The sequence below is a fragment of the Argopecten irradians genome, chromosome 1 (assembly GCF_041381155.1).
Source record: "Argopecten irradians isolate NY chromosome 1, Ai_NY, whole genome shotgun sequence".
In the NCBI taxonomy this organism is placed as follows: domain Eukaryota; kingdom Metazoa; phylum Mollusca; class Bivalvia; order Pectinida; family Pectinidae; genus Argopecten; species Argopecten irradians.
The window spans coordinates 67,753,369-67,779,376 of record NC_091134.1 but is presented as its reverse complement, the minus strand read 5'-3'; the positions used below and the strand labels follow the sequence as shown (position 1 = coordinate 67,779,376).

Below are 26,008 nucleotides of genomic sequence, written 5' to 3'. Positions count from 1 at the left end.
ATATCCAGCTACAAAGTTAGAATATATCATCTTCAATGTGAATGGAATGGAAATATCCAGCTACAAAGTTAGAATATATCATCTTCAATGTGAATGGAATGGAAATATCCAGCTACAAAGTTAGAATATATCATCTTCAATGTGAATGTAATGGAAATATCCAGCTACAAAGTTAGAATATATCATCTTCAATGTGAATGGAAATGGAAATATCCAGCTACAAAGTTAGAATATATCATCTTCAATGTGAATGTAATGGAAATATCCAGCTACAAAGTTAGAATATATCATCTTCAATGTGAATGTAATGGAAATATCCAGCTACAAAGTTAGAATATATCATCTTCAATGTGAATGTAATGGAAATATCCAGCTACAAAGTTAGAATATATCATCTTCAATGTGAATGTAATGGAAATATCCAGCTACAAAGTTAGAATATATCATCTTCAATGTGAATGTAATGGAAATATCCAGCTACAAAGTTAGAATATATCATCTTCAATGTGAATGTAATGGAAATATCCAGCTACAAAGTTAGAATATATCATCTTCAATGTGAATGGAATGGAAATATCCAGCTACAAAGTTAGAATATATCATCTTCAATGTGAATGTAATGGAAATATCCAGCTACAAAGTTAGAATATATCATCTTCAATGTGAATGTAATGGAAATATCCAGCTACAAAGTTAGAATATATCATCTTCAATGTAATGGAATGGAAATATCCAGCTACAAAGTTAGAATATATCATCTTCAATGTGAATGGAATGGAAATATCCAGCTACAAAGTTAGAATATATCATCTTCAATGTGAATGGAATGGAAATATCCAGCTACAAAGTTAGAATATATCATCTTCAATGTGAATGTAATGGAAATATCCAGCTACAAAGTTAGAATATATCATCTTCAATGTGAATGGAATGGAAATATCCAGCTACAAAGTTAGAATATATCATCTTCAATGTGAATGGAATGGAAATATCCAGCTACAAAGTTAGAATATATCATCTTCAATGTGAATGGAATGGAAATATCCAGCTACAAAGTTAGAATATATCATCTTCAATGTGAATGTAATGGAAATATCCAGCTACAAAGTTAGAATATATCATCTTCAATGTGAATGTAATGGAAATATCCAGCTACAAAGTTAGAATATATCATCTTCAATGTGAATGGAATGGAAATATCCAGCTACAAAGTTAGAATATATCATCTTCAATGTGAATGTAATGGAAATATCCAGCTACAAAGTTAGAATATATCATCTTCAATGTGAATGTAATGGAAATATCCAGCTACAAAGTTAGAATATATCATCTTCAATGTAATGGAAATATCCAGCTACAAAGTTAGAATATATCATCTTCAATGTGAATGTAATGGAAATATCCAGCTACAAAGTTAGAATATATCATCTTCAATGTGAATGTAATGGAAATATCCAGCTACAAAGTTAGAATATATCATCTTCAATGTGAATGTAATGGAAATATCCAGCGAGACCTAAACCTTCATCATATTTTCATCAAGATTTTCATCCTGTAGACAAATTAATTTCCTTTCCCACAACGTTTAATTGATCTATACACTGCTGAATTCGCTTGACCCTGTTGGTCTTTGCTTGACCCTGTTGGTCATTGCTTGACCCTGTTGGTCATTGCTTGACCCTGTTGGTCTTTGCTTGACCCTGTTGGTCTTTAATTGACATTCAACTCTATACAACTGGCCTTTGCTATCTATACCCTGCTGACTTCTGTGACTTGCAGTATATATAGTACTCTAAAGTACCGTTGATTCTTCAGTGATTTCCCTTTGTAAACTCTGGTGACCTTATATTCTGTGATTGACCTTTCCTGGACCATTTCACTTAGTTTTTATTCATTCATCATTCTTTTTAACAAAAATATTCAAATCATCTTAGCTTGACCAGTTTGATCTCCTTGTTGGTCTAAAACCTTCCTTTTACTTTTAATATCCATAAATGTATATCATTCCAACCTGTTTTTGACTGCCTAAAATAACAAATGCTAACCTACATGTTGGCCATTCCCTGGTGTCTTTTCACTATTTAAATACCTTTGTGACCTTTCTATGACCTTTGATAACCTTTATCTGATGCTCATCGGTATACAATATATATGTTACAAATGTACAATGAGCAAATGTTTTCAAACTACACTGTATGTATTTCATCAAACACATTTCATTTTTTTAATCAGAATTCAAATTTTTTTTGTATTCTTACCTTTTCAACTCTTTCGTAATTTTTGGCTTTCAACTGCAAACAATGAAAACAATAATAAATTTTTCAGACAAATCAGCTATTTTGTGATGATGATGTCATTGTGCTGAATTAAATAATGTCTGTATGATGAATAATGATGTACTGTAACAGTAAAATTGTCCTATTTGTTTCAATTCATTCAAGTAGTATACAGTAAAAGATTTTTGTACAAACAAGTCTACAACAGATTAATGGTTATCATGGTAATTTTCATTCCTCGTCAAGGTTCCTTTATGTATGTATAACAAACTATGCTTATAACAAAGTGATAACATTGGTCCCCTGAGGTTTGTTACATCCATGTTTTACTGTATCCACACTCTAAGATTTTATTCCTGCAAGTAAGATCTCTATAAATGGCAGTATTATTACTGTCATAGTAAATATTAATTACATCTATTTTAAATTATCATCTATATGTGTCTTTATGTATATAAAAAACAAATCTGGCAATGTCTCCATATGACTATGAAAAAAGTCTTGGCTTATTTGCAGCAATCCTTTTTGTCTGATGACTGTTCAATATTACAAAATACATCCGCCTTTTCACTAAGCTTTAATTGTGACATAAAAGCTGTAACTGAATATTATGTCAGCCATTCAGAAGCCATGGTGGCCATCTTGTATTCTTAATACAGAATAAATTAAAGAGAACAGTCGGGCAAGGATGGCTAAAGTCGGTAAAAATGGTGTGAATGTATCCAGTATAATTTCTTAAGAAATGGAAAAATAAAATCTCTTGTCAAAATCTGTCTGCATATGAAGAAATTAATTTAAAGTATGGGAATTCTAGAACGTCCTCCCGGCTCACTATGTCCGTGGTTACATTTCCACGCAGCCTCACTTTCAATGCTTTCAACTTTTCTTTACTTTAATGGTCAGAACTGGGAAACTAAGCAGACCTTGACAGTTGTATTAATATGTGAGAACTTTTGGAAGGCCAATAAACGCATTAAGACTGGTTTTCTTCGCCCGACTATTCACTTTAAGAACCACCAGCTGATTATAGGGGTGAAAGTTTTTCTATGCGAGAATTCACCTAATAAAATATTCCATTGTATGAAAGTTTCATTCTAATCCAGACACACAGGCACTGACACACATCAAAGTTTGGTGAAAGTTATGGGCCATTTAATTCAAGTTTGGATGCTAAAAATTTAGTAATGTGTTGCTTGATGTTGATTGGCATGCTGTTACTGTCATAAACAAGCGCCTACGTTTTAGTTTGATTGAGCTCAACAGTTCTACCAGGTATGTCATTGTTTTTGAAATTATGTTAACATGTGTTATAGCATTGTTCCAAGGCCCATAGAAAATTGAATGCCTTGATATAGTACATGAATCACATATCTGTGTCATATTTCTATTGTGAGATTTAAAATGTCTATATTTTTTTTATATCTGTGTCATATCTCTATTGTGAGATTTTAAATATCTATATTTTTATTATATCTGTGTCATATCTCTATTGTGAGATTTTAAATATCTATATTTTTATTATATCTGTGTCATATCTCTATTGTGAGATTTTAAATATCTATATTTTTATTATATCTGTGTCATATCTCTATTGTGATATTTTAAATATCTATATTTTTATTATATCTGTGTCATATCTCTATTGTGTTTTTATTATATCTGTGTCATGACTCTATTGTGAGATTTTAAATGTCTATATTTTTATTATAGCTGTGTCATATCTCTATTGTGAGATTTAAAATGTCTGTATTTTTATGATAGCCGTGTCATATCTCTATTGTGAGATTTAAAATATCTATATTTTTATCATATCTGTGTCATATCTCTATTGTGATATTTTAAATATCTATATTTTTAGCTCACCTGGCCCGTCCGTCCATCCGTCTGTCCGTCAACATTTCCTTTAAATCGCTACTAGTCATAGAGTCCTGCATGGATTGTAACAAAATTTGGCCACAAACATCCTTGGGGGAGGGGGAACAGAACCTGTATCAATTTTGGCTCTGACCCCCTGGGGCCAGGAGGGGCAGGGCCCAATAGGGGAAATAGAGGTAAATCCTATAAATCGCTACTTGTCCTAGAGTTCTACATGGATTGGAACCAAATTTGGCCAATAACATCCTTGGGGGAAGGGGAACAGAACTTGTATAAATTTTGGCTCTGACCCCAAAGGGGCAGGAGGGGTGGGGCCCAATAAGGGAAATAGAGGTAATTCTATAAAAAGCTACTTGTCCTAGAGTTCTGCATGAATTGTAACCAAATTTAGTCAAAAACATCCTTGGGGAAGGGGAACAGAACTTGTATAAATTTTGGCTCTGAACCCACGGGGACAAGAGGGGCAGGGCCCAATAGGGGAAATAGAGGTAAATCCTATAAATGGCTACTTGTCCTAGAGTTCTACATGGATTGTAACCAAATTTGGCCACAAACATCCTGGGGGGAAGGGGAACAGAACTTGTATAAATTTTGGCTCTGACCCCCGCCAGGGACAAGAGGGACGGGGCCCAACAGGGGAAATAGAGGTAAATCCTATAAATCGCTTCTTGTCCAAGCGTTCTGCATGGATTGTAACCAAATTTGGCCAATAACTTTCTTGGGGGAAGGGGAACAGAACATGTATAAATTTTGGCCCTGACCCCCCGGGGGCAGGATAGGCGGGGCCTTATAGGGGAAATAGAGGTTATTCTATAAATCCCTATAGCTACTTGTCCTAGAGTTCTGCATGGATTGTAACCAAATTTGGTCAAAAACATCCTTGGGGGAAGGTGAACAGAACTTGTATGAATTTTGGCTCTGACCCCCTGGGGACAAGAGGGACAGGGCCCAATAGGGGAAATAGAGGTAATTCCTATAAATCGCTACTTGTCCTAGAGTTCTGCATGGATTGTAACCAAATTTGGCCACAAACATCCTTGGGGGAGAGGGAACAGAACTTGTATAAATTTTGCCTCTGACCCGCTGGGGGCAGGAGGGGCGGGGCCCAATAGGGCAATTAGAGGTAAATATTAAAATTCCTTCAGAAAAGAAACAATGAACCTGTATTTAGAACATTACTTGGCATTACAAACCAGGTGAGCGATACAGGCCGTCTGGGCCTCTTGTTAATGAAATAAATATATCTGCTGGTTGACAAACCCAGATCTCGATTGAATTGTTAGGACTGAAATACCCCAGCTTCAGTCTAATCTATTAAAAACTATTCCCCAGCTTCAGTCTAATCTATTAAAAACTATTCCATCCATTTTTTGTGAGAAATTATTGATTTTAGTAATGACCACTTAGAAACATCTAGATTTTCACAATTTCCTGGGGAAATCCCTCCATACAAGAGTTTTTGGTCTCAAATTCAATTTTACCTTTTAATCAAAGAAAAGTATTTGATTCCATTACATCTGTGAATTCAGAAGGTTTTTGAAATTTCAGTAACTTTGACCTCTTTTTGCCTCACTCCTATGGCTCCTGAAGGTCAACCGTAATCTATATATGGATATGATGTTAAAATGCTATCCCATGCTAATAATTCTAACCAAGTTGGACTCCTTTCCCATGAAAATTGAACAAATAATGTTTATTAATGTGTTTTTCCAATATAAACTATAGGACATTTAATCCTCTCCCTGGGGGAAAATCAGTGAGCTTGGGACCATGAAGTTCACAATTATCATAGAGGGGCCTTGAGCTTGAGTATTTGATTCTACCACATCTGGGAGTGAAGAAGACCTTTGAAATTTTTGCAATTTTGACCCATTTGGTTCCTCCCCTTTGGCCACTTAGGGTCAGCAAGGACCAATATGGATATACTAATGTTAAAATGCTATCTCAGACTAATAATTTTAATCAAGTTTTGACTAATTTCCTGCGAAAATTGAACAAATAATGCTCATAAATGTGTTTTTCTACATAAACTGAAGTAAATTTGACCCCCTCCCCAAGAGAAAATCTGAGACCCCAAGGGCATGAAATTAATCACAATTTTTGTAGAGGGCCTTGAGACCTTTCAATCTATGATGAGTATTTGATTCTACCACATTAACGAGTGGAGATCACGAAGATTTTTGAAATTTTAGTTGATGGTTGCCATCTTGGACTTTTGATCCCGAAAATAATCCTTTACATATGCAAACAACAATGTCTGTTAAGTTCTGAGAAAAGCTCCAGAAACCTTTACAGCAGAAGATGGATGAAAAAGGGGTATGAAATTTTTAACCATCAAAGAACTTTTACTAAATAGGTGACTTGGGAGACTGCAATTTCGAAAAATATTTATTGAAGTACCAACAATGTACCATGAATGAAATGCCAGCGATGTTGACATAGGCCTAAAACTATACTATTTCCTATTTGAAAATGAGAGAAACAATCGTGCACTATAATAACCTTAATTATTGCAATTTTAGTTAAATACTAATGCACCTACAGGTATTATTTATATGAAATTGAAACCCATTGCTATTGCTCTAGTAAATTATAAATGGTATAGAAAACAAGTTTGAAAATTTAATGACTAAATAATATTAAGCTATTTCCCCTGTCCTAGATGGACCCATATGAAAAGCATGGTGCTTTAGTGTCTAATAGAAATGAAAGAGTCTGTACATTTTTTTTCTTAATTTGAGCCAAAAGGTATATTGCAGATGTGATGACCTGATTCTGGTATGTGACAAACCGCCTCACCTAATGGACCCATACACCCAACATATATTAGTGCATAAGATAGAGATAAGTCAAAAATATAGGAGATAGAGCACCCCAAGTTTGGGGAGTAATAAAAAAGTCAGGTGTGTTATATGTATGATAAGAAGAGGTCAATAGGGTTTATATCACTCACCTGGCTCGATAAACCCACCAATATCTAGGGATTTCATTATCAGGCGAGATGGCACAGCCTTAATATTAATACAGTCAGTATGCTTTCTGATGTAATCAAGCCCAATCCTGGCAGTACCACATGTACGACCAACTTGTATACTCGTACCAGCAATATTTATAGCGACAAAGAGGCCTTAGTTCACTATATATATGGTCCCTGGATTTCAGGAAGGACTTGTTATATCAACTATAAGCTACTAGATTCTATCATAAAAAGTACTATGGTTTAGTTAGGCCTAATGTTCAATTGTTATCTCATACTGATACTTCTAACCAAGTTTGATACATTTTGCTCTGTTTTTCCCCAGATTCCCTCATTCAGGGTCACACCCTTCCTGAACTAACGCTAATACACAAAACAGTTGTTCCCCTTTAACAAATATTTTTCTATTCATTATCCTGTTAGATTTTAACAATATATATGTTTAAGTTCCCCTATTCAGCCTCTGTTCTCCTGTACATGAGAGTCTCAGACTATAACTGTACCAATTTGGTTTCCCTTTAGCTAGCTAAGTCTTAAACTTAATATAGACCAATATCTTTCATTCAGCAGATAGATTTGCAAGTATTTGGGTTTTATACCCCCTATTGGGCCTTAACCCTTTCATTGACTTCTATAAAATAAGGCACACAGCTAAAGTTTTAAAAAAATTGTTTCCAATCACCAAAGGATGCTACAGGCCAAGCCTTTATTCTTTCAACAGGATGAATTTGAACATTTACCTTTATTTTTCATTTTGGAATGTGCAGGGACATGTATCTTCAATTGAGCAAATCAGCAGTTAAATAGACCTAAACGATAACAAGAGGCCCATGGGCCTTAACGGTCACCTGAGTTCGGATACAGAATGAAACAAAGACATATAAACACTATATATATTGGCCCATCTGGCCCTTGAAGTCAGTCAGTGATTTTATAAATTTGACTTTTTAATCTATGAAGAAAATCAAAATCCCAGGGCCATGAAATTCACAATTCTTGTAAAGAGCCTTAAAACCTTTCAATCTATGAAGAGTATCTGGTTCCATCAAATCTGTGAATTCAAAAGAAGATTTTTGAAATTTTGGCCATTTTGATCCCGTTTGGCCCCTAGGTGACGGCCAGAACCAATATAGATATGACGTTAAAATGCTATTTCAGGTTAATAATTCTAACCCAGTTTGACTAGTTTCCAATGAAAACTAAGCAAATAATGTTCATAAATGTGTTTTTCCTACATAAACTATAGTAAACTTGACCCCCACCCCAGAGAGAAACTTGAGACCCCAGGGTCACATAATTCACGATTTTTGCTAAGGACCTTAAGACCTTTCCATATATGAAGAATATTTGATTCTACCAGTTCCAGAATTTCAGAAGAAGATCTTTGAAGTTTTAGCCTATTTGACACCACCTGGCCCCGCCCCTAGGCCCCAAGGGGGGGGGGGGGGGCAGTCATGGAAAATAGGATTCAATGGCCATTTCATAGGGATAATTCTGATTTTAGATCGTAGAGGGAACAGATTGCCTCCCCTTGTATTTATTATAGATAGTAGAAGCTATATCTATTAGTATAAAGTCTAATTTATAATAGTTGTTCTGGAGTTTATAAATAGATTAACTCTGATATTTAAATATATATTGTGAATCTGATGTTGATATACTGTAGGCTACACAGGGATCTTGTATGTATGTATGATTAATATGAATGTTATGTTACTATGTATTATTGAAATTTGTACTTAATGAGTCTTGTTTTATCTTGTTACAGACTCTACGCTTCTACGTTTATACGTTTATACGCTTCTTCGATTACGCATGTATAGAGACAATAAAACATCATGACGTAGAAGATGGTTGTGTCATCATTTTCTAACAACATATCATCTATATCATCTGGGCCTAACCCAACCCAGCAACAATGGCTGGGGGGGGGGGGGGGGAGGCAGTCATGGAAAATAGGATTCAATGGCCATTTCATAGGGATAATTCTATAACAAATTACCAAATAATTCCTATAACAAATTACCAAATAATGCTCAAAAATGTGTTTTTTTTTGAGAATAAGATTTTTGAAATTTTAGTCAATTTGACCCCTTTTGGTCCCTCCCAAAGCCCTCTGGGTTGTGGGGGTAATATATTTCACACTTTTGATTGGCCTTATGCCTTAGAAGGTCTGTGCAAAAATTAATTGAAATTACTGCAGCGGTTTTGGAGAAGTCAAAAATGTAAATTGTTTAATGGTGTGTGTAGAAAACAGAATTATTTCACCCCAAGAGCAGAGCAGAAAACTGATTTCCCCTGTTGGCCTGGAGTGCAAGGAAAGTAATTTATAAATCTGATTGTGTTTTGTGTAGCATTACTTCAGATGATGACCATTTGTTAGTGAAATGAACATTTTTGTGGTAAAATTGATAGTCAATATCAACTTTATATTGATGTTGTTAGATGATTCATTTTATAATTATCAGTGAGGATATTTTGTCAGGGATTTCAACAAGAGATCCCAGAGGGATCTTGGCGCCCACCAATGAATGATCTATATCTGACAAAGGAAAGAGGGATCTTTTCTCTACTTTTTAAACTTTTTCAAACATACTACATATAAAATTTGAGACAGATCGCTTCTGTACTTTTTGAGAAATAGCGGTAACAAACTTCAACTATCAAAATCCAAGATGACTCCTTGGCGGCCATCTTGTTGATCAATCGGTCCCAAATATATGCACAACTAGGGCGCTAGGGGAACCTACATGTGAAATTTGAGAAAAATCCATTCAATACTTTCTGAGAAATAGCAATAACAAACTTTGAATATAAAATTCCAAGATGGCTGCCTGGCAGCAATTTTGTTGACCGATCGGTCCCAAATCACAATATGCACAACTAGGGCCCTAGGGGAACCTACATATGAATTTTGAGACAGATCCATTCAGTACTTTCTGAGAAATAGCGATTAACAAACTTTGAATAACAAAATCCAAGATGGCTGCCTGGCGTCCATCTTGTTGACGGATCGATCCCAAAATGCAATATGCACAACTAGGTCCCTAGGGAAACCTACATATGAAATTTGAGACAGATCCCTTCAGTACTATCTGAGATATAGCCATAACAAACTTTAACTATCGAAATCCAAGATGGCGGCCTGACGGCCATCTTGTCCACCGATTGGTCCAAAAATGCAATATGCACAACAAAGGCCCTAGGGGAACCTACATATGAAATTTGAGAAAGATCCCTTCAGCACTTTTTGAGAAATGGGGATATCAAACCTTAACTATCAAAATCCAAGATGGCCGCCTGGAGGCCATCTTGTTTTTCCGATCAGCCTCAAAATCTGTATGGCACAACTAGGGACCAAGGGTAACCTCCATGTGAAGTTTGAACAAAATCCCTTCAGTAGTTCTCAAGAAATATCGATAACAAACTTCAACTGCCAAAATCAAAGATGGCTGTCTGGCGGCCATCTTGTTTTTCCGATCAGCCTCAAAATCTGTATGGCACAACTAGGGACCAAGGGTAACCTCCATGTGAAGTTTGAACAAAATCCCTTCAGTAGTTCTCAAGAAATATCAATAACAAACTTCAACTGCCAAAATCAAAGATGGCTGCTTGAAGGCCATCTTGTTTTTCCGATCAGCCTCAAAATCTGTATGGCACAACTAGGGACCAAGTGTAACCTCCATGTGAACTTTGAACAAAATCCCTTCAGTAGTTCTCAAGAAATATCGATAACAAACTTCAACTGCCAAAATCAAAGATGGCTGTCAGGCGGCCATCTTGTTTTTCCGATCAGCCTCAAAATCTGTATGGCACAACTAGGGACCAAGGGTAACCTCCATGTGAAGCTTGAACAAAATCCCTTCAGTAGTTCTCAAGAAATATCGATAACAAACTTCAACTGCCAAAATCAAAGATAGCTGCCTGGCAGCCATCTTGTTTTTCCGATTAGCCTCAAAATCTGTATGGCACAAATATGGACCAAGGGGACCCTCCATGTGAAGTTTGAACAAAATCCCTGCAGCAGTTTTTAAGAAATAGTGATAACAAGCATGGTTTACTGACGGACGACGGACAACGGACGCAGGGCGATTTGAATAGCCCACCATCTGATGATGGTGGGCTAAAAATCTATTTAAGTTAATTATAAACACTAAAGTCAATTGTTCACTTGAAAATAATCCTCAAAATTTGAGATGAAACATATTGCTTCTGAAGATAAGAGGCCCAAGCCCACAGTAATTCAGAGAAAAAATCTGGTCAAATTGACCCAGAATCTTAGGCCCTGGGGGATCAGTTCAACAAGTTGTACTATCTTGAATCTCCAATCTATAATACAAAATATGATTTCCATTTTTAACTTTCAGAGAAGTCATTCATGGCTAAGATGACCAAATTGACCCCATTTGGCCTCACCCCTAAGACTCCCAGTGGTCAGCCCAACCATTTGTATACAATTTTGAATCCCTGTCATATGAGAACAATACAAATAAATATGAGCAATACCCGTTCTAACTTTCAGAGAAGTTGATTATAGCAATATGACCATATTGACATGCCCAGGTGGATGAACCTAACCATTTTAACAGTTTGAAGTCACCACCCCCATAACAATGCTACTAGTCAAATTTGGTCAAAATACGTCCAGTAGTTTTCAAGAAATTGATTTTGGAAATTGTTGACAGACGCCGGGGTATGGCAAAAACTCATCTTGGTCCTTTGGACCAGCTGAGCTAATAACTATAGTTTATCAAGCTAACAGGATAGCTTGTGCCAGGAATTAATTATTATAACCTTTCATCAATCCCTAGCTAAATTCATGTACAGATAATAGGTTGCTCACTGTAATAATTATTTATTGAGGGCATTTCCACTAATTACAAGTTCTTTGAAATGTAGTAGATATAATTTATTTTATAAAAAAATTCCTTTCAGCCCAAAGTTTGAGATGTTTCCAGTCATATCTTGTATCAAATAATCCTTTATTTGTGTGTATTAAAGAGATAGGAGACTACAGAATAATGCATTCATATCTTCATAATTTTTAGAGTTGTTTAGATATTTGTGAATATAATTAATAACAGAAGACTTAATTAACTTGAATTCTGTTTAAACGAAAATTATTTTCTGCTTTCTGGTGTTATTTAAAAATGTTTTTGCAGAGCTGTGCTTCGTTATCAGTGATTTATAATGTATACATTTTAAAAAGTTAAAGTATAATATCCTTTTTTAACAAAAAATGGTTTGATAAGGGTGTTCGAAATGTTTGTGATTTATTAGACCAAGAGAATAATTTTCTTTCTTTTAATGATTTCAAACAAAGATTCGGTATAGAATCAGAATATTTTTTGCTTTATCAAAGTATATGCAGTTGTATCAAGAAAATATGTAAGAATCTAAATTTAAACCTTAGTATGTTAAATAAACTAGATAGACCATTCATACCTAGCCATATTCATATTTTATTTAAAAGTATTAAGGGATGTAAAGACATGTATCTTTGTTTAATTGAAAAAAATAAACGTTTGATAACATCAGAGCAGAAATGGAAGCAACAAGCTGTCTTTAGAAACATACACTGGAAAAACAAATATAAAATACTTTTTCTAATTACCAAAGATACATAATACAATGGTTCCAGTATAGATTACAGCACCGTATACTCCCTTTGAATAATTACTTAAAAATTATAAATATTTCTGAAAATAATATATGTAATATCTGTAATACAGAAGTTGAAACCATAGAACATGTTTTTTGGTATTGTCAAAAATCTTTTGAAATATGGCAAGGTATGAAAAGAAAAATATATGAAAAAACTAATAATGTGGTGGAATTTAAATTAGAAACAATTCTGTTTGGTGAGACTGAATTTTTTTCAATACCTCTCTATTTTATTATTCTTTATATGAAGTTTTATATTTTTTCTGTATCAAGAAAAAAACAAAACATAAATATGCAAGGTTTGAGTGAGTTTTTGTTAACAAAATATGATGTTGAAAAAAAGCTGTCAATTAAAAATGGATGTATTGAGAAATTTGATCAAATATGGATCAATTGGAAATATATTTTTGAATAGTTCTTCTAAATATGCCAATCTATGTTTGTATGATGTTTTTATGTTGTAGTACTTAAATATGTATGATTTGAATATTTTTTGTTTTGTTTGTGTATTGTCTATAATTCTTTATATATCTGTGTGTGTGTCTTTTTGTGCTAGATTTTGTTTGTATATACAAATGTTTTATTCACTCCACCCAAAACAATTAAATTCCACATCTTAATGTGAACAGAATACTCAATACACAAGTAATTTTCTTAAAAAGTTTTTCCTTTTTTCCCTTTAACTATAATGGCTCTAAAAATTATATTTTTTGTTTAAATTGATGAATTGATGCATGCTGTGCGAGAGCCCTCCTGTGCGAGGACATTATTGTTCAGGGAGTTGACCCCAGGGCACCTCAACCCTAGCAGCTCTCACCAAATTACCGATGTGTATATACATACACATCATACTTAGCTGGGGGAATAAAATATTTGTACTGTAAAAAAAAAAAAAAAAGTATAATACATGTTTGGCTTTTTAACATTCAGTCATATGTCAGTAGTATAATGTTATTGAGATGAAATAAGACAGGGTTAGTAGATGTTGGCGGTACACGTCATGTCCGAGAGGTCATAACAAAGCTGGTCATTATCATCACACTGAACAAAATGTCTAATGAACACATCCAACAACAACAAGTCAAAAATAAATAACATTTTTATAAGATAATACGATTTATTACTGCTTTTGACAAGTAGCCATTCACAGCATATAATCATGTCTGCATAGTGCATCAAACTTAAAAAAAAATTCTTTTCCCAACACTTACCAAGCATTTGCCAATACAAGACTTTTCAAATATTTTTACTAGCAAGTTTATTCAAGAATTTCAGATAGTTCAAAACATAATTGCACACTATAAATGCAATTAGAAGATAGCTTTACTCCTATAACTATTCTTGAATAAACTTTAGTGTAAATTCTAAAAGGGATTGAGAAGTTTACCACATGTACCTGATTAATGTTTATAACTATAAAATTGACACTGCCACAGTAATAACATTAAAGTTACAAGCTGAAACAAAGATTACTGTTAGTGTCATTCTCATCCACTCAAACTCCATTCTAATTCGTTTGATGTAGTGCTTCTGTCTGTATATGAGCAAAACTAGTAGTCCGGTGCATAAAACAAGAGATCCCAGAGGGATCTTGGCGCCCACCTAAGATTGATCTATGTCTGACAACTGACAGATGGATCTTTTCTCTACTTTTCAAACTTTTAAAACAGATCACTGCAATACTTTCTTATAAATAGCTGTAACAAACTTCAACTACTAAAATTCAAGATGGCGGTCTGGCGGCCATCTTATCGACCGATCCGTCCCAAAATGCAATATGCACAGCAAGGGCACTAGGGTAACCTACAGATGAAATTTGAGAATGATCCCTTCCGTACTTTCAGAGAAATAGTGATAAACAAACTTATACTATCAAAATCCAAGATGGCTGCCTGGTGGCCATCTTGTTGACCGATCGGTCCCAAAATGCAATACACACAACTAGGGCCCATGGGGAACCTACATAAGAAATTTGAGAACGATCCCTTCAGTACTTTCTGAGAAATAGTGATAACAAGAATTGTTAACGGACGGACGGACGAACGGACGGAAGGACGACGGACCACGAACAAAATGTGATTTGAATAGCCCACCATCTGATGATGGTGGGCTAAAAATGTAAAATTAAAACTTTTTAGCAAAGTGACCTTTTCTACATGACCCAACCCTTCTATCTGTAATAATGTTTATGTCCCTCCCCTCGGACCTGCGAATTCACTTTATGTAAACTTGCCCTTGATTCTGTGATAATTCTGTGACCTTGCCCTTGATTCTGTGATAATTCTATCATGTGACCTTGCCCTAATTCTGTGATAATTCTATAATGTGGCCTTATCCTAATTCTGTGATAATTCTATAATGTGACCTTGCCCTGGATTCTGTGATAATTCTATCATGTGACCTTGCCCTTAATTCTGTGATAATTCTGTAATGTGGCCTTACCCTAATTCTGTGATAATTCTATCATGTGACCTTGCCCTTAATTCTGTGATAATTCTATAATGTGACCTTACCCTAATTCTGTGATAATTCTATAATGTGGCCTTACCCCAATTCTGTGATAATTCTATCATGTGACCTTGCCCTTAATTCTGTGATAATTCTATAATGTGACCTTACCCTTAATTCTGTGATAATTCTATAATGTAGCCTTACCCTAATTCTGTGATAATTCTATCATGTGACCTTGCCCTTAATTCTGTGATAATTCTATAATGTGGCCTTACCCTAATTCTATGATAATTCTATAATGTGGTCTTACCCTAATTCTGTTATAATTCTATAATGTGACCTTATCCTAATTCTGTGATAATTCTATAATGTGACCTTACCCTAATTCTGTGATAATTCTATAATGTGACCTTGCCCTAATTCTGTGATAATTCTATAATGTGACCTTACCCTAATTCTGTGATAATTCTATAATGTGGCCTTACCCTAATTCTGTGATAATTCTATAATGTGACCTTACCCTAATTCTGTGATAATTCTATAATGTGACCTTGCCCTGGATTCTGTGATAATTCTATAATGTGACCTTACCCTAATTCTGTGATAATTCTATAATGTGACCTTACCCTAATTCTGTGATAATTCTATAATGTGACCTTACCCTAATTCTGTGATAATTCTATAATGTGACCTTGCCCTGGATTCTGTGATAATTCTATAATGTGACCTTAGCCCTGATAATTCTATAATGTGACCTTACCCTAATTCTGTGATAATTCTATAATGTGACCTTACCCTAATTCTGTGATAATTCTATAATGTGACCTTGCCCTGGATTCTGTGATAATTCTATCATGTGACCTTGCCCTGGATTCTGTGATAATTCTATAATGTGACCTTACCCTAATTCTGTGATAATTCTATAATGTGACCTTACCCTAATTCTGTGATAATTCTATAATGTGACCTTACCCTAATTCTGTGATAATTCTATAATGTGGTCTTACCCTAATTCTGTTATAATTCTATAATGTGACCTTACCCTAATTCTGTGATAATTCTATAATGTGACCTTACCCTAATTATGTGAAAATTCTATCCTGTGACCTTGCCCTGGATTCTGTGATAATTCTATCATGTGACCTTGCCCTTAATTCTGTGATAATTCTATCATGTGACCTTACCCTTAATTCTGTGATAATTCTATCATGTGACCTTGCCCTTAATTCTGTGATAATTCTATCATGTCACTTTGCCCTTGATTCTGTGGTATTTATGACTTTGCCCTTAATTTTGCATACTTCAACATGTATGTCCATATCCTGGAGTCTTTGGCCGTCCTGAGACTTCCTTTCATATCTATTCCACTTGAATCTTTAAACTACCTTGCCTATGTGACTTTCCCTTAGTTATATCAAACTTAAATTTCTACATGATTTAAGAACCAGATATTACACTTATCCTTGAATGACTCAGTGACTGTTCCTTTGTTTCTAGGGTAATTCCTTTTTTTCTTCGCATAATATAAAACAACAATATTCAGACAATATGAATGTACTGGCTGAAATTCTTTTTTATGTTAGTATTGTTATGTTGTTAAAAATTGAATGAAGCACAAACTAAGAGAAAATGTGAATGAGTATATTCACATTCAAAAACAATTGAGATTTTCAAACTAAGTGAAAGCATGTAACTTTATACTAGGTATATAAACATATGATATTGAAGGATGGTGGACAATTTAAAGTGATGGCCACCAAACCAGATACCAGTAAATATAAAACCAAGGGCTATCTAATACCGCCTAGCTCTCATTGGGGAACATGGCAACCAAATGACATTGTTTTCGAATATCTGTTCATGATTATCCAAACACAAATTTTGTTTATGTTCATTTTAATTACATTCGATGAGTTATTGGTCATTTTACAAAACCTGTGTATAGCAACGTACAATGGCAACCAAACATCTTGGAAAAATAAGGCTTCTTTTTATGCAGGTCTCTAACATCTGTATAGTTGCGTAAGTTTCATTGAAATTGATCAAGAAGTAGTTCAGGACGAGTTATCGGGATCAGGTTTGCTGACAACTTGGACGGACAGACAGACATGGCAATTCCAGTATAACAAAATTTGCACAGATGCAAGTCAATAACTTCTTTCGTGGAGTCTTCATCTAATGAAATAAATGTAAGGTAAAGGATCAACTGTATCTGTGAAAGGGGATGTAACTGGATAGGACAAGACATAGTGCTTAATCATTGATAGTTACTAGTAAGTCATGCTAGAAAGAATTTCAGATACCAAAACTGGTATTTTAGGGTGATTCAGTTGTGTTTTAGTGGAAACTCCACATTATATATGGTAGAGGCATAGTCATTTCACCACAATCCAGATGAATTGGCATTATACACAAGTTTTTATGATTGATAAGCTTTAACTTCTATGATTAATTTAAATTTGACATATTACTTGATTGGTAAGGCTGTAGGAAATAAATGTGTTAAGTAATATAGGTTGAAATTTTACCACTTTCACACACACATACTTACTGCAAATTCCACTCATAAAATAACAACAAAACGCAGAGGAATAACAGAACAAGATAAACAAGGCTGACAACTCTGCTGGGTTTCTCAAATTTTATGTCTCCATGACAACAGAAATAACATCACAGCTACATGATGCTACATCTATTTAAATATCGCTAAAGTTATTACTGTGGCAGTTCTACAGACACTTTGACACATCATCATATACACAACAACTCAACATTACAAATTTCTTTTATAAAATACCTCTGGAAAAGGCATTAATTAAATCAAAAATAGGATTAAAACATATTTCAGCAGTCTTTTCTAGTCCTAAACAAAATTATAGTGGTGCTTTTTATCTTGTTTTCATGTTTTATCTTTATTTAATAATATAAACATATATTTTCTTTTTGATTTTTTGTAAGAGTCCCAACTTTTAAGATTTTGGGAAAAATTGGCCGACTTGGAAAGACTGCTACAATGTAACTACAAGTAAATTGATATATAACCTCCTGTTCTATGTATATCCTCCAGTATTTCCCAGCGTTGGCAAATTGTGCTACAAGTCGTTCATATACCTGTCTGGCTACTTCTATTGTCTTCATCTACAAAAAAGTTACCAAACAATAGCAATTTGCTTTCATTCTTTATATTAGTTTCATTTATACATCATATTCTGTACTTGTTTTGCATTTATGAAAATGACATTGCATTGTGATGAAATCTTCGAAATTCACCTGTTCTCAAAATGGAAATAAAGTACCAGGTAATATTTTAGTGTGAAATCAATATTTGAAAATTTGACCTATCAATAATTGAACCACATTAGAATAAAATGTGCTTGCAAGTTGATAACTGTCATAACTAATAGCTACCTGAGCATCCCTGATCAGAACACTCCATGCCTCTGTATCGTAAGGGTGGGCCTCAATCCGTTTCTCGGCTTTCTTCAGTTTGTCAGGAATGTATCCATGTTGCTAAAAGTTTACACAAGACAAATTAATTGTAGTACACATAATATGCACATCAATTGGAAAATTTTAGTAAGGTTAGCAGTACAAATTTCAAACTGTAATTTGTACTCATTATTCATATTTTTATAACTTTTAAATATTACCTTTTGATAATAAATTTCTTAATGAATCAATCAGACTCATAATACCAATGCTCAAAATATGTTAGTTTTACATTAAAAACATCTGATATTAATGAGAATCAGGGGGGATAACTCAAGCAATAAGCCTGCTACTTCAAGGCAAATCAGGGGGGATAACTCAAGCAATTAGCCTGCTGTTTCAAGGCAAACAAAACAAAGGTATCCCTACATATATATATACAATGCAAAAATAAATTTAAGCTAAATATACACTAGTGGCTCAATATAACAGTAGCTTCTATGCTTATACTTTCTCACATGAACTCAAGAACAAACTCATGTTTCTTTTTTAGCATGCACCAGTAAGTCACAGAACCTTTCTGAACTTGGGACACACCACTAAGTCTGAATTTCCTAGTTTTAAACATCAGGTCCAAGCTGTAAAATATATTACATAATTCAATAATATTTCTAAATAGTTTGAAGCATTTTATCAAATAGAACATATTCTATCGTCTCAATTAAACCATGGCAGATGGTAACCTTTAAAGTTTTGTATCTTTTCTTCTATGGAACCAAAGATTTGTCTGGCGAGGTGAAGTCCCCGAGTCAAAGTTGCAAGTGTCCATTTGAAGAAACCTGGGTTTAATAGGTTCCCAGTGTACCGAGATAGTCACATTATATAAGGAAATGAACGACTTGTACTCCAAAGGGTTCTGATCGATCCACATTATTTTGGCATCCATGTATCCGCTACCAAACATTATTGCTAATAATTAATAATGTTTAAAAATTGATAGTTTAATAAATATTACATTATTGCATATTACACCAGTTAGGAAGCATAATACAACAATATTTACATTTGTTTTTGTTAGTAATGGTTCTGGATTATGTGGATCACCCACAACCAGGTACTTTAATTGGTACATGTTAGAGCATCTCAAAAAATAATATAACTTTGTTTCACATAAATTGCAAAACAAGTTATATAACAAAATCATTTTCGATGGCCCAGACGAAAGCATGCAATGGGTCTTGAAGTGGGAGGAAACCAGAGTGCCCCGGAAAAACCCATGTGATCCGACAGGTGACCCAAGACCTTTTCACATTCCAGGCAGGCTAGGCAAGAAGCTTAACCAGTACTACACCACCTAGTGTTACAAAGGTCCTGGGTTCAAACCATGCATGTTCTGGCCACATCATGCAGGTTTTTGCTCATACTAAATATGGTTCCCTGACTAAACGCACCTCAAGCATTGGTGGCATGGTACGTAACGAGGAGATACCCGATTAAGACTGAAAAAGTAGAGAAAGAGTGGAACGGTTCGGGATCTGGGTGACCAGCTATATAGTCGTAGAGCAACTGGCTAGTCTAGATGGTCCCAATATGGTTAAATTTTGAATAATAGGCCTACTCAAAATAGCCCCTTCCCCCAGTCCCCACTTAAAGTTGCATGCAACATATATCTCCTAATTTAATATGCCTGTTACATTGTATATATAAAAAGGACGCAATAGTTCCAAAAGTAAATTAGTTCACGTGTTGTCATTAAGTTATTAGCCTATTAGTTTATGTAGTTAAAATTTCTTGTGAATTTCGCCAAACTAAACAATATCAGAGTAGCTAAACGTAGGATGTTTACAGCTGGACCTTTTGTGTGTGTGTGGCTTTTTTTAATAGCCAACGGTGCAGAACCACAGATAAAGTTTATGGACGACAATTTGTTCAGTTAGATATACGCTGTATTCTTACAGTATATCTTCTATTAGACCTACTCCAACAATGTTAGCCAAACGGCAGTCAAAGGCACCGACCGCCAGATGTTCAAGAGAAAACATAACATGCAGTCTATTGGTATAATCTAATGCTATTTGCAATAATTTCGGATATAATCTTTTACAACACATGTAAACAATCAGACATAAGTTCACGAATAATCTTACCTCGGGGGGTAAAACCCCAGTGGTTTGAGTCGATCCTGGTTGTGCCATTTTTACGCGTTACAACAAAGACAAAGGTAGATATTGAATATACAAGTAAAATTATCCTTCAGTGTTATCAGTTTTATTGTAAGATGACAGTCGCGCCATTGTGACAAAAAAGGATGAACAGAAAACGTCGTCTTCGACTCGTGGCTACATCTCACAGAGCACGCTTCCAGCTTGCAAACATGGCTTCGTCTTGGTGTTTTGTTCGCTTTTCTGATTGGTCAATAATAGGCCGGCACCTAAGGGAGATAACTACAAATAAAATTACCCGTTTTGGATGCATGCTACTAAAAGCATACATGAATTGATGAGTCAACACATGTGATTCAAAAACACGTTTAACGTTTATCGATATGAAGAACACATTCTGAACTGTAACAGAAAAATGCAAATATGCCATGTACAAGTCATACAAAAAAAATCAATTAATGAAACTTGCTTATTTAAGTCAAATGATAAAACTACAATGGAAATAATATCAGAGATTTGATTCGCTCAAGATTCGTTCAAATTACATCGTTGAAAGTGAAGTGTTACTTTTTTGGATGTATTGATGGTTCTTCAGGCGTTTGACTCTAGATTTTTTTTATATATATATACAATAAACATATATAGAGAGAGAAACTGTCTATAGAGTCAAACGCCTGTGGTGGTTCTTTCACTTACAAATGTATAACGTACAACACGTACATAGAAATTGACTTCCGGTTGATTGATAAATTGAATATATATAATGTATACTCACAGATCTCGTGATTAAAAAAAAACACTGTAAGAATGCTTATCACTTCTTATTCCGTGCGTTTGCATTGTTGGATATAGTCATATCCCCCAGATCCCCAGCTAGCAGAGTTACGTTGGTCCTACGTCATTTTCAGTCGGCTAGGTCGCAGTCGGATTTCTTACGTTTCGTCGACGTTGGACAAACGTCGACGTTTTTCTCTTGAAGATAAAGTAAATGCACGACGTTTAGCCAACGTTGGTTCAACCACTTAAAATTGTTAACGTCAGTTTCAAATGATGAAACACTAATAACGTTGCCGAGACTATGGAGCAACGTTTGAAATATAACCGTTTAACACTTTTTTACGGGCTATATGATATTAACTTTTATGAAAATCTCTAATGTTTTATAATTTAGAAACCTTTTAAATCTGTAACTAACCCTAATTTAACATCTCCAACACATACATATATACTAGTATATATTTCACAGATACCCCCTGTGTACAAAACATACACAATACGACATACGGCAACATGCCGCTAGGCCTAACTCCCAAAGTGTTATCGGATCCTCATGGGAGGGGGTCAGTTTAGCGCCATAGTACAGCGAGCGCGGTGATCCGTTATCAATTGTTTTATAGTGGGTGCGGCTACAGCAACATTTAAAGGAGTAGATATGATAGGACCAGTATTTGGCCTTAATTTTTCAGGCCGAAAAATATTAACTCTGATCCACATCAATTTCACATCAATAGATACTCCCATACTTGCCATCGTACACGATGTGCTCCACTTATGACGTCATCAAATTGATGGTTTTCCTCTTCTCGCCAAATTTTGCTAGAAATTCATCATCTTTAGGTTAGAAAAGACTTGAAATGGATTTGGCCGCCACCTTGGAGCAACTTTATATTTTGCATGGACATGCGTAAATACACGATACACAACTGTGAAAATCTCTTTCTGCTCCAGAAGGCGGTCACATTCATTTTTTGAGAAAACCACTCAAAAAGTATGATTTTTCAAGGATTTTTGTGAAAAATGGCGGGAAATTGCATGTTGAAGACGTCATAGTGAACATATTTGGCACATGCGGGATATTTTCGGGATGTTAAGTGTTAGCAAATGTATTCAACTGTTATATGGCAAAATATGTGCGACCATATTCGAGTCTTAACGTACCTTCTCCTTTCCTGCCGACAGAACAAGACTACAGGTGACACAGTGTTCATCTGTGACGATCGTGAGTACTTTTGCATGTTGATTTTAGCAGTTTTAATCACTATATCCTTATAGTAATTACACCTAATTGTATGTTTTAGGATACTATATAATGTAATTTGATAAATATATTTGGTGGTGTTTATAGAAAGATGTTTTATAACCACCTAGTTTACCTGGGTGGGTTTATCAACGTACATACATATGTATATAACATGGTCCATGTATTATACATGTACCTTAGTACACTCAGTTTAAAATCACGACTTTTTATATCGACACATAGGTTTATTTATATACAGAATTCCAAAATGGAGATGTCATTTATATTTACATGTAATTATGTGTTGCTATACATTTATGTTTTCCAGTTATATTTACCGTTATTTGGTTATGATTATCATGTGGCTCTCAAAATGGCGGTCGCATACAACTGTTGTACATACAGAAATGACACTTTCCTAAGTTGTAATTATTATTATTGTACTTTTGAATAATATCTTTCCATTTACAGTGGCAGAAGCGGATAACAGAAGCATTTCTGTGGGACAAGACAGTGACTCGAGCAGGGAATGAAGTTGTGGTGATATATTAAAAGCAGTAAAACATTTTTTGCTGTGTTTGTTATTATTTTCAATGACAAATTAGGTCTATACATATCTGATTAACGATGGAAAGACGTCGAAAGCAGTTACAACATGACGTTGGAACAATGTCTGGCAACGTTATCAAAACGTCGGGATCCGACATCTGGACAACGTAGATCCGTTGGACAAAAATACGTCGGTGCAATGTCATCATCTGACGTTGGGCCCACCTAGTGTCATGCATTGGGCCAACGTCTGTCCGACGTGTTGCTGCTAGCTGGGAGAGAATGATGTAACATATTTGTCCATAGTCCGTACATTATGTTACAAGATAAATTCCGACTTTGATTGTCACTATTCCTATGCGAACAAGGGTTTGAATTAACTGGGTGCTGATGCCATGCCTTGATTAGATTTGTTTATAAGCATTTCACAGATGTAGCGCTGACTGTCTTTTCTGACAAGGCATTCGAATTCCAAATATTGATAATTCTGTTACAGAAAAAGTGCCCTGTTCTTTGTAGTCGGTGTTGGTTTTCAATAACTTCCTAGAGTGCCCCGTTGTTTTCCTTTGACCCGTTTCCTGGAAGAGTTTGTCAACATCTAGGATATATCCATTCCGTTCAAAATTTTGAATGTTTGGATAGTATCCGCTCTCATTCTGCGATAGCTAGAGTTGGAAGTCCAAGTCTTTTTGATCTTTCTTCAAACGAGAGATCTTTTAGAGCGAGTATTCTTTTTGTGGCTGTTCTTTGAACATTTTCGATGGTGAATTTGTCCTTCTGGAATATAGGAGATGTAACATGCGTGGTACACTCCAGGTGTGGTCTAATGAGTGGTTTAATTAATTAGTCACAATATTTTCAGGGCTCATATATGAAAATATTCTGAATAGTGCTGGCTCGGTTAGTAGCATGGACTGAGAATTGGAGGGATTGGTCTATATACACTCCCAGATCTTTCTCTGAGTAGTCCCGTCCTGTTAGAGCTGGTATTGATGGTTTCCTTCAAGAGTGATGCCTACTTCCAGATATTTACATTTTGATGTATTCAGCTTAATCAACCAGGTTTTTCTCCATTCACACATTTTATTGATGTTATCTTGTAGAACAAGTCTGTCAAGGTCTGAGTGAATTCCTTTGGACAGCTTTGTATCATCTGCGAATAGTTTGATGGTACAGTTGATAATATCTGGTATGTCATTCACATAGACAAGAAAAAGTGTCGGTCCGAGGACACTTCCCTGGGATACCCCGCTAGTCACCGGTAGGAGGTCAGACAAGCTTACTTGAACCATTAATCTTTACTCTGTGTCATGTTCTCAAAAAAAAATCTCTAAACCAGGCTAGTAATATTCATCCTATCGCATATTATTGTAGTTTGTACAGTAGTAGTTTGTTCCTTTTAAGATTGACAATATTGTATTTACTGAACAGGATATCAAAGATCAGCTTTCTAATCTTAATGAAAAGAAACCTGCAGGACCTGATGGTATTGTCCCAAAATTCATAAAACTATTGACACCCTCTATTTCTATTCCTCTTACCCTTCTCTGCAATAAAACTATGGAAACCGATTGTATTCCCTTGCCATGGAAAGCTGCTAACATCAATGCCATATACAAAGGGAAAAGTGATGTAAATGATATTTCCAACTAACGTCCCATCTCTATCACCTCTTGCTTCAGTAAAATAATAGAAAAAGTAATTTTTAAGTATCTCTATAATTACCTACGTGACTGTGAAGTAATCACCAAACATCAGTCCGGCTTCATTCCCGGTGATTCAACTGTGAACCAACTTCTTTCGATATACAATAATATCACTAACTCATTAGACAAAGGAAAAGAAGTCCGGTCTGTTTTCTGTGATATAAGTAAAGCCTTTGATAGAGTGTGGCATGATGGACTATTATTTAAATTAGAATCTTATGGTTTTAAAGGGAAATTATTAGGGTGGTTTAGAAATTATCTTACTGATAGGAAGCAACGTGTTTTAACTGGAAGGCATTTTCTCTACATTTAAAACTGTTAACGCTGGAGTCCCTCAGGGATCTGTCTTAGGCCCTTTTTTATTTCTATTATATATTAACGACATAACTAATATTGTTACAAGTGATTGCAAATTGTTTGCAGATGACACTTCGATTAGTGAAGTAATTGATAATAACCAAATCTATGCTGCCCATACACTTTCACAAAATCTTTCGAATATAAGTACCTGGGCTCTGAAATGGGACATAAAGTTTAACCCCACTAAAACTGAATCATTAATATTTTCAAGGAAACGAAACGTCATTCATCCCGATATATACTTTGACAATAACACGGTTCATACAGCTAGCACACATAGACATTTAGGAGTTCTACTTTCTGACGACTGTAAATGGACTCACCACATAGATTATGTATACCAGAAAGCATTTAAAAGGATAAATATTTTAAAAACATTAAAAAAAAGAGTGTCACGTAAAACTCTTTTAAACATTTATAAAAGTTATATTTTACCTATTTTAGAATATGCTGATGTTTTATGGGATAACTGTACTGAACAATGTAAACTTCTGTTAGAGTCTGTCCACCTAGAAGCCGCTAGGATTATAACGGGATTG

General features: G+C 34.9%; 1 protein-coding gene and 1 long non-coding RNA gene across 3 annotated transcripts; both read right to left on the bottom strand.

Annotated features, from left to right (window-relative positions):
• Window positions 1-2,213: 2,213 nt before the first annotated feature.
• Window positions 2,214-21,322, bottom strand: LOC138306270 (cleavage stimulation factor subunit 3-like). The gene is made up of 4 exons (XM_069246684.1): window positions 20,820-21,322; window positions 18,652-18,753; window positions 18,286-18,381; window positions 2,214-2,291 (listed from the first exon to the last, which is right to left on the bottom strand). Exons 1-4 carry the CDS (start codon window positions 20,865-20,867, stop codon window positions 2,229-2,231), a joined length of 309 nt encoding a protein of 102 aa, XP_069102785.1. The 5' UTR covers window positions 20,868-21,322; the 3' UTR covers window positions 2,214-2,228.
• LOC138306277 (uncharacterized) lies at window positions 13,885-18,164 on the bottom strand. Of its 2 annotated transcripts, none has more exons than XR_011205824.1 (2): window positions 15,999-18,164; window positions 13,885-15,934 (listed from the first exon to the last, which is right to left on the bottom strand). It is a non-coding gene; the product is annotated as an uncharacterized lncRNA (long non-coding RNA). The 2 variants fall into 2 exon arrangements; XR_011205825.1 differs by having other exon boundaries at window positions 16,034-18,164.
• Window positions 21,323-26,008: the final 4,686 nt, after the last annotated feature.

Bases quoted from the DNA above. Each gene is read 5' to 3' on its own strand.
- LOC138306270 (XM_069246684.1), bottom strand. From the start codon at position 20,867: ATGGCACAACCAGGATCGACTCAAACCACTGGGGTTTTACCCCCCGAG. The intron at 18,754-20,819 runs GTAAGATTATTC...GTAAACTTTTAG, and splicing joins CTGGGGTTTTACCCCCCGAG to CAACATGGATACATTCCTGA. The intron at 18,382-18,651 runs GTAGCTATTAGT...ACTTTTTTGTAG, and splicing joins TTCTGATCAGGGATGCTCAG to ATGAAGACAATAGAAGTAGC.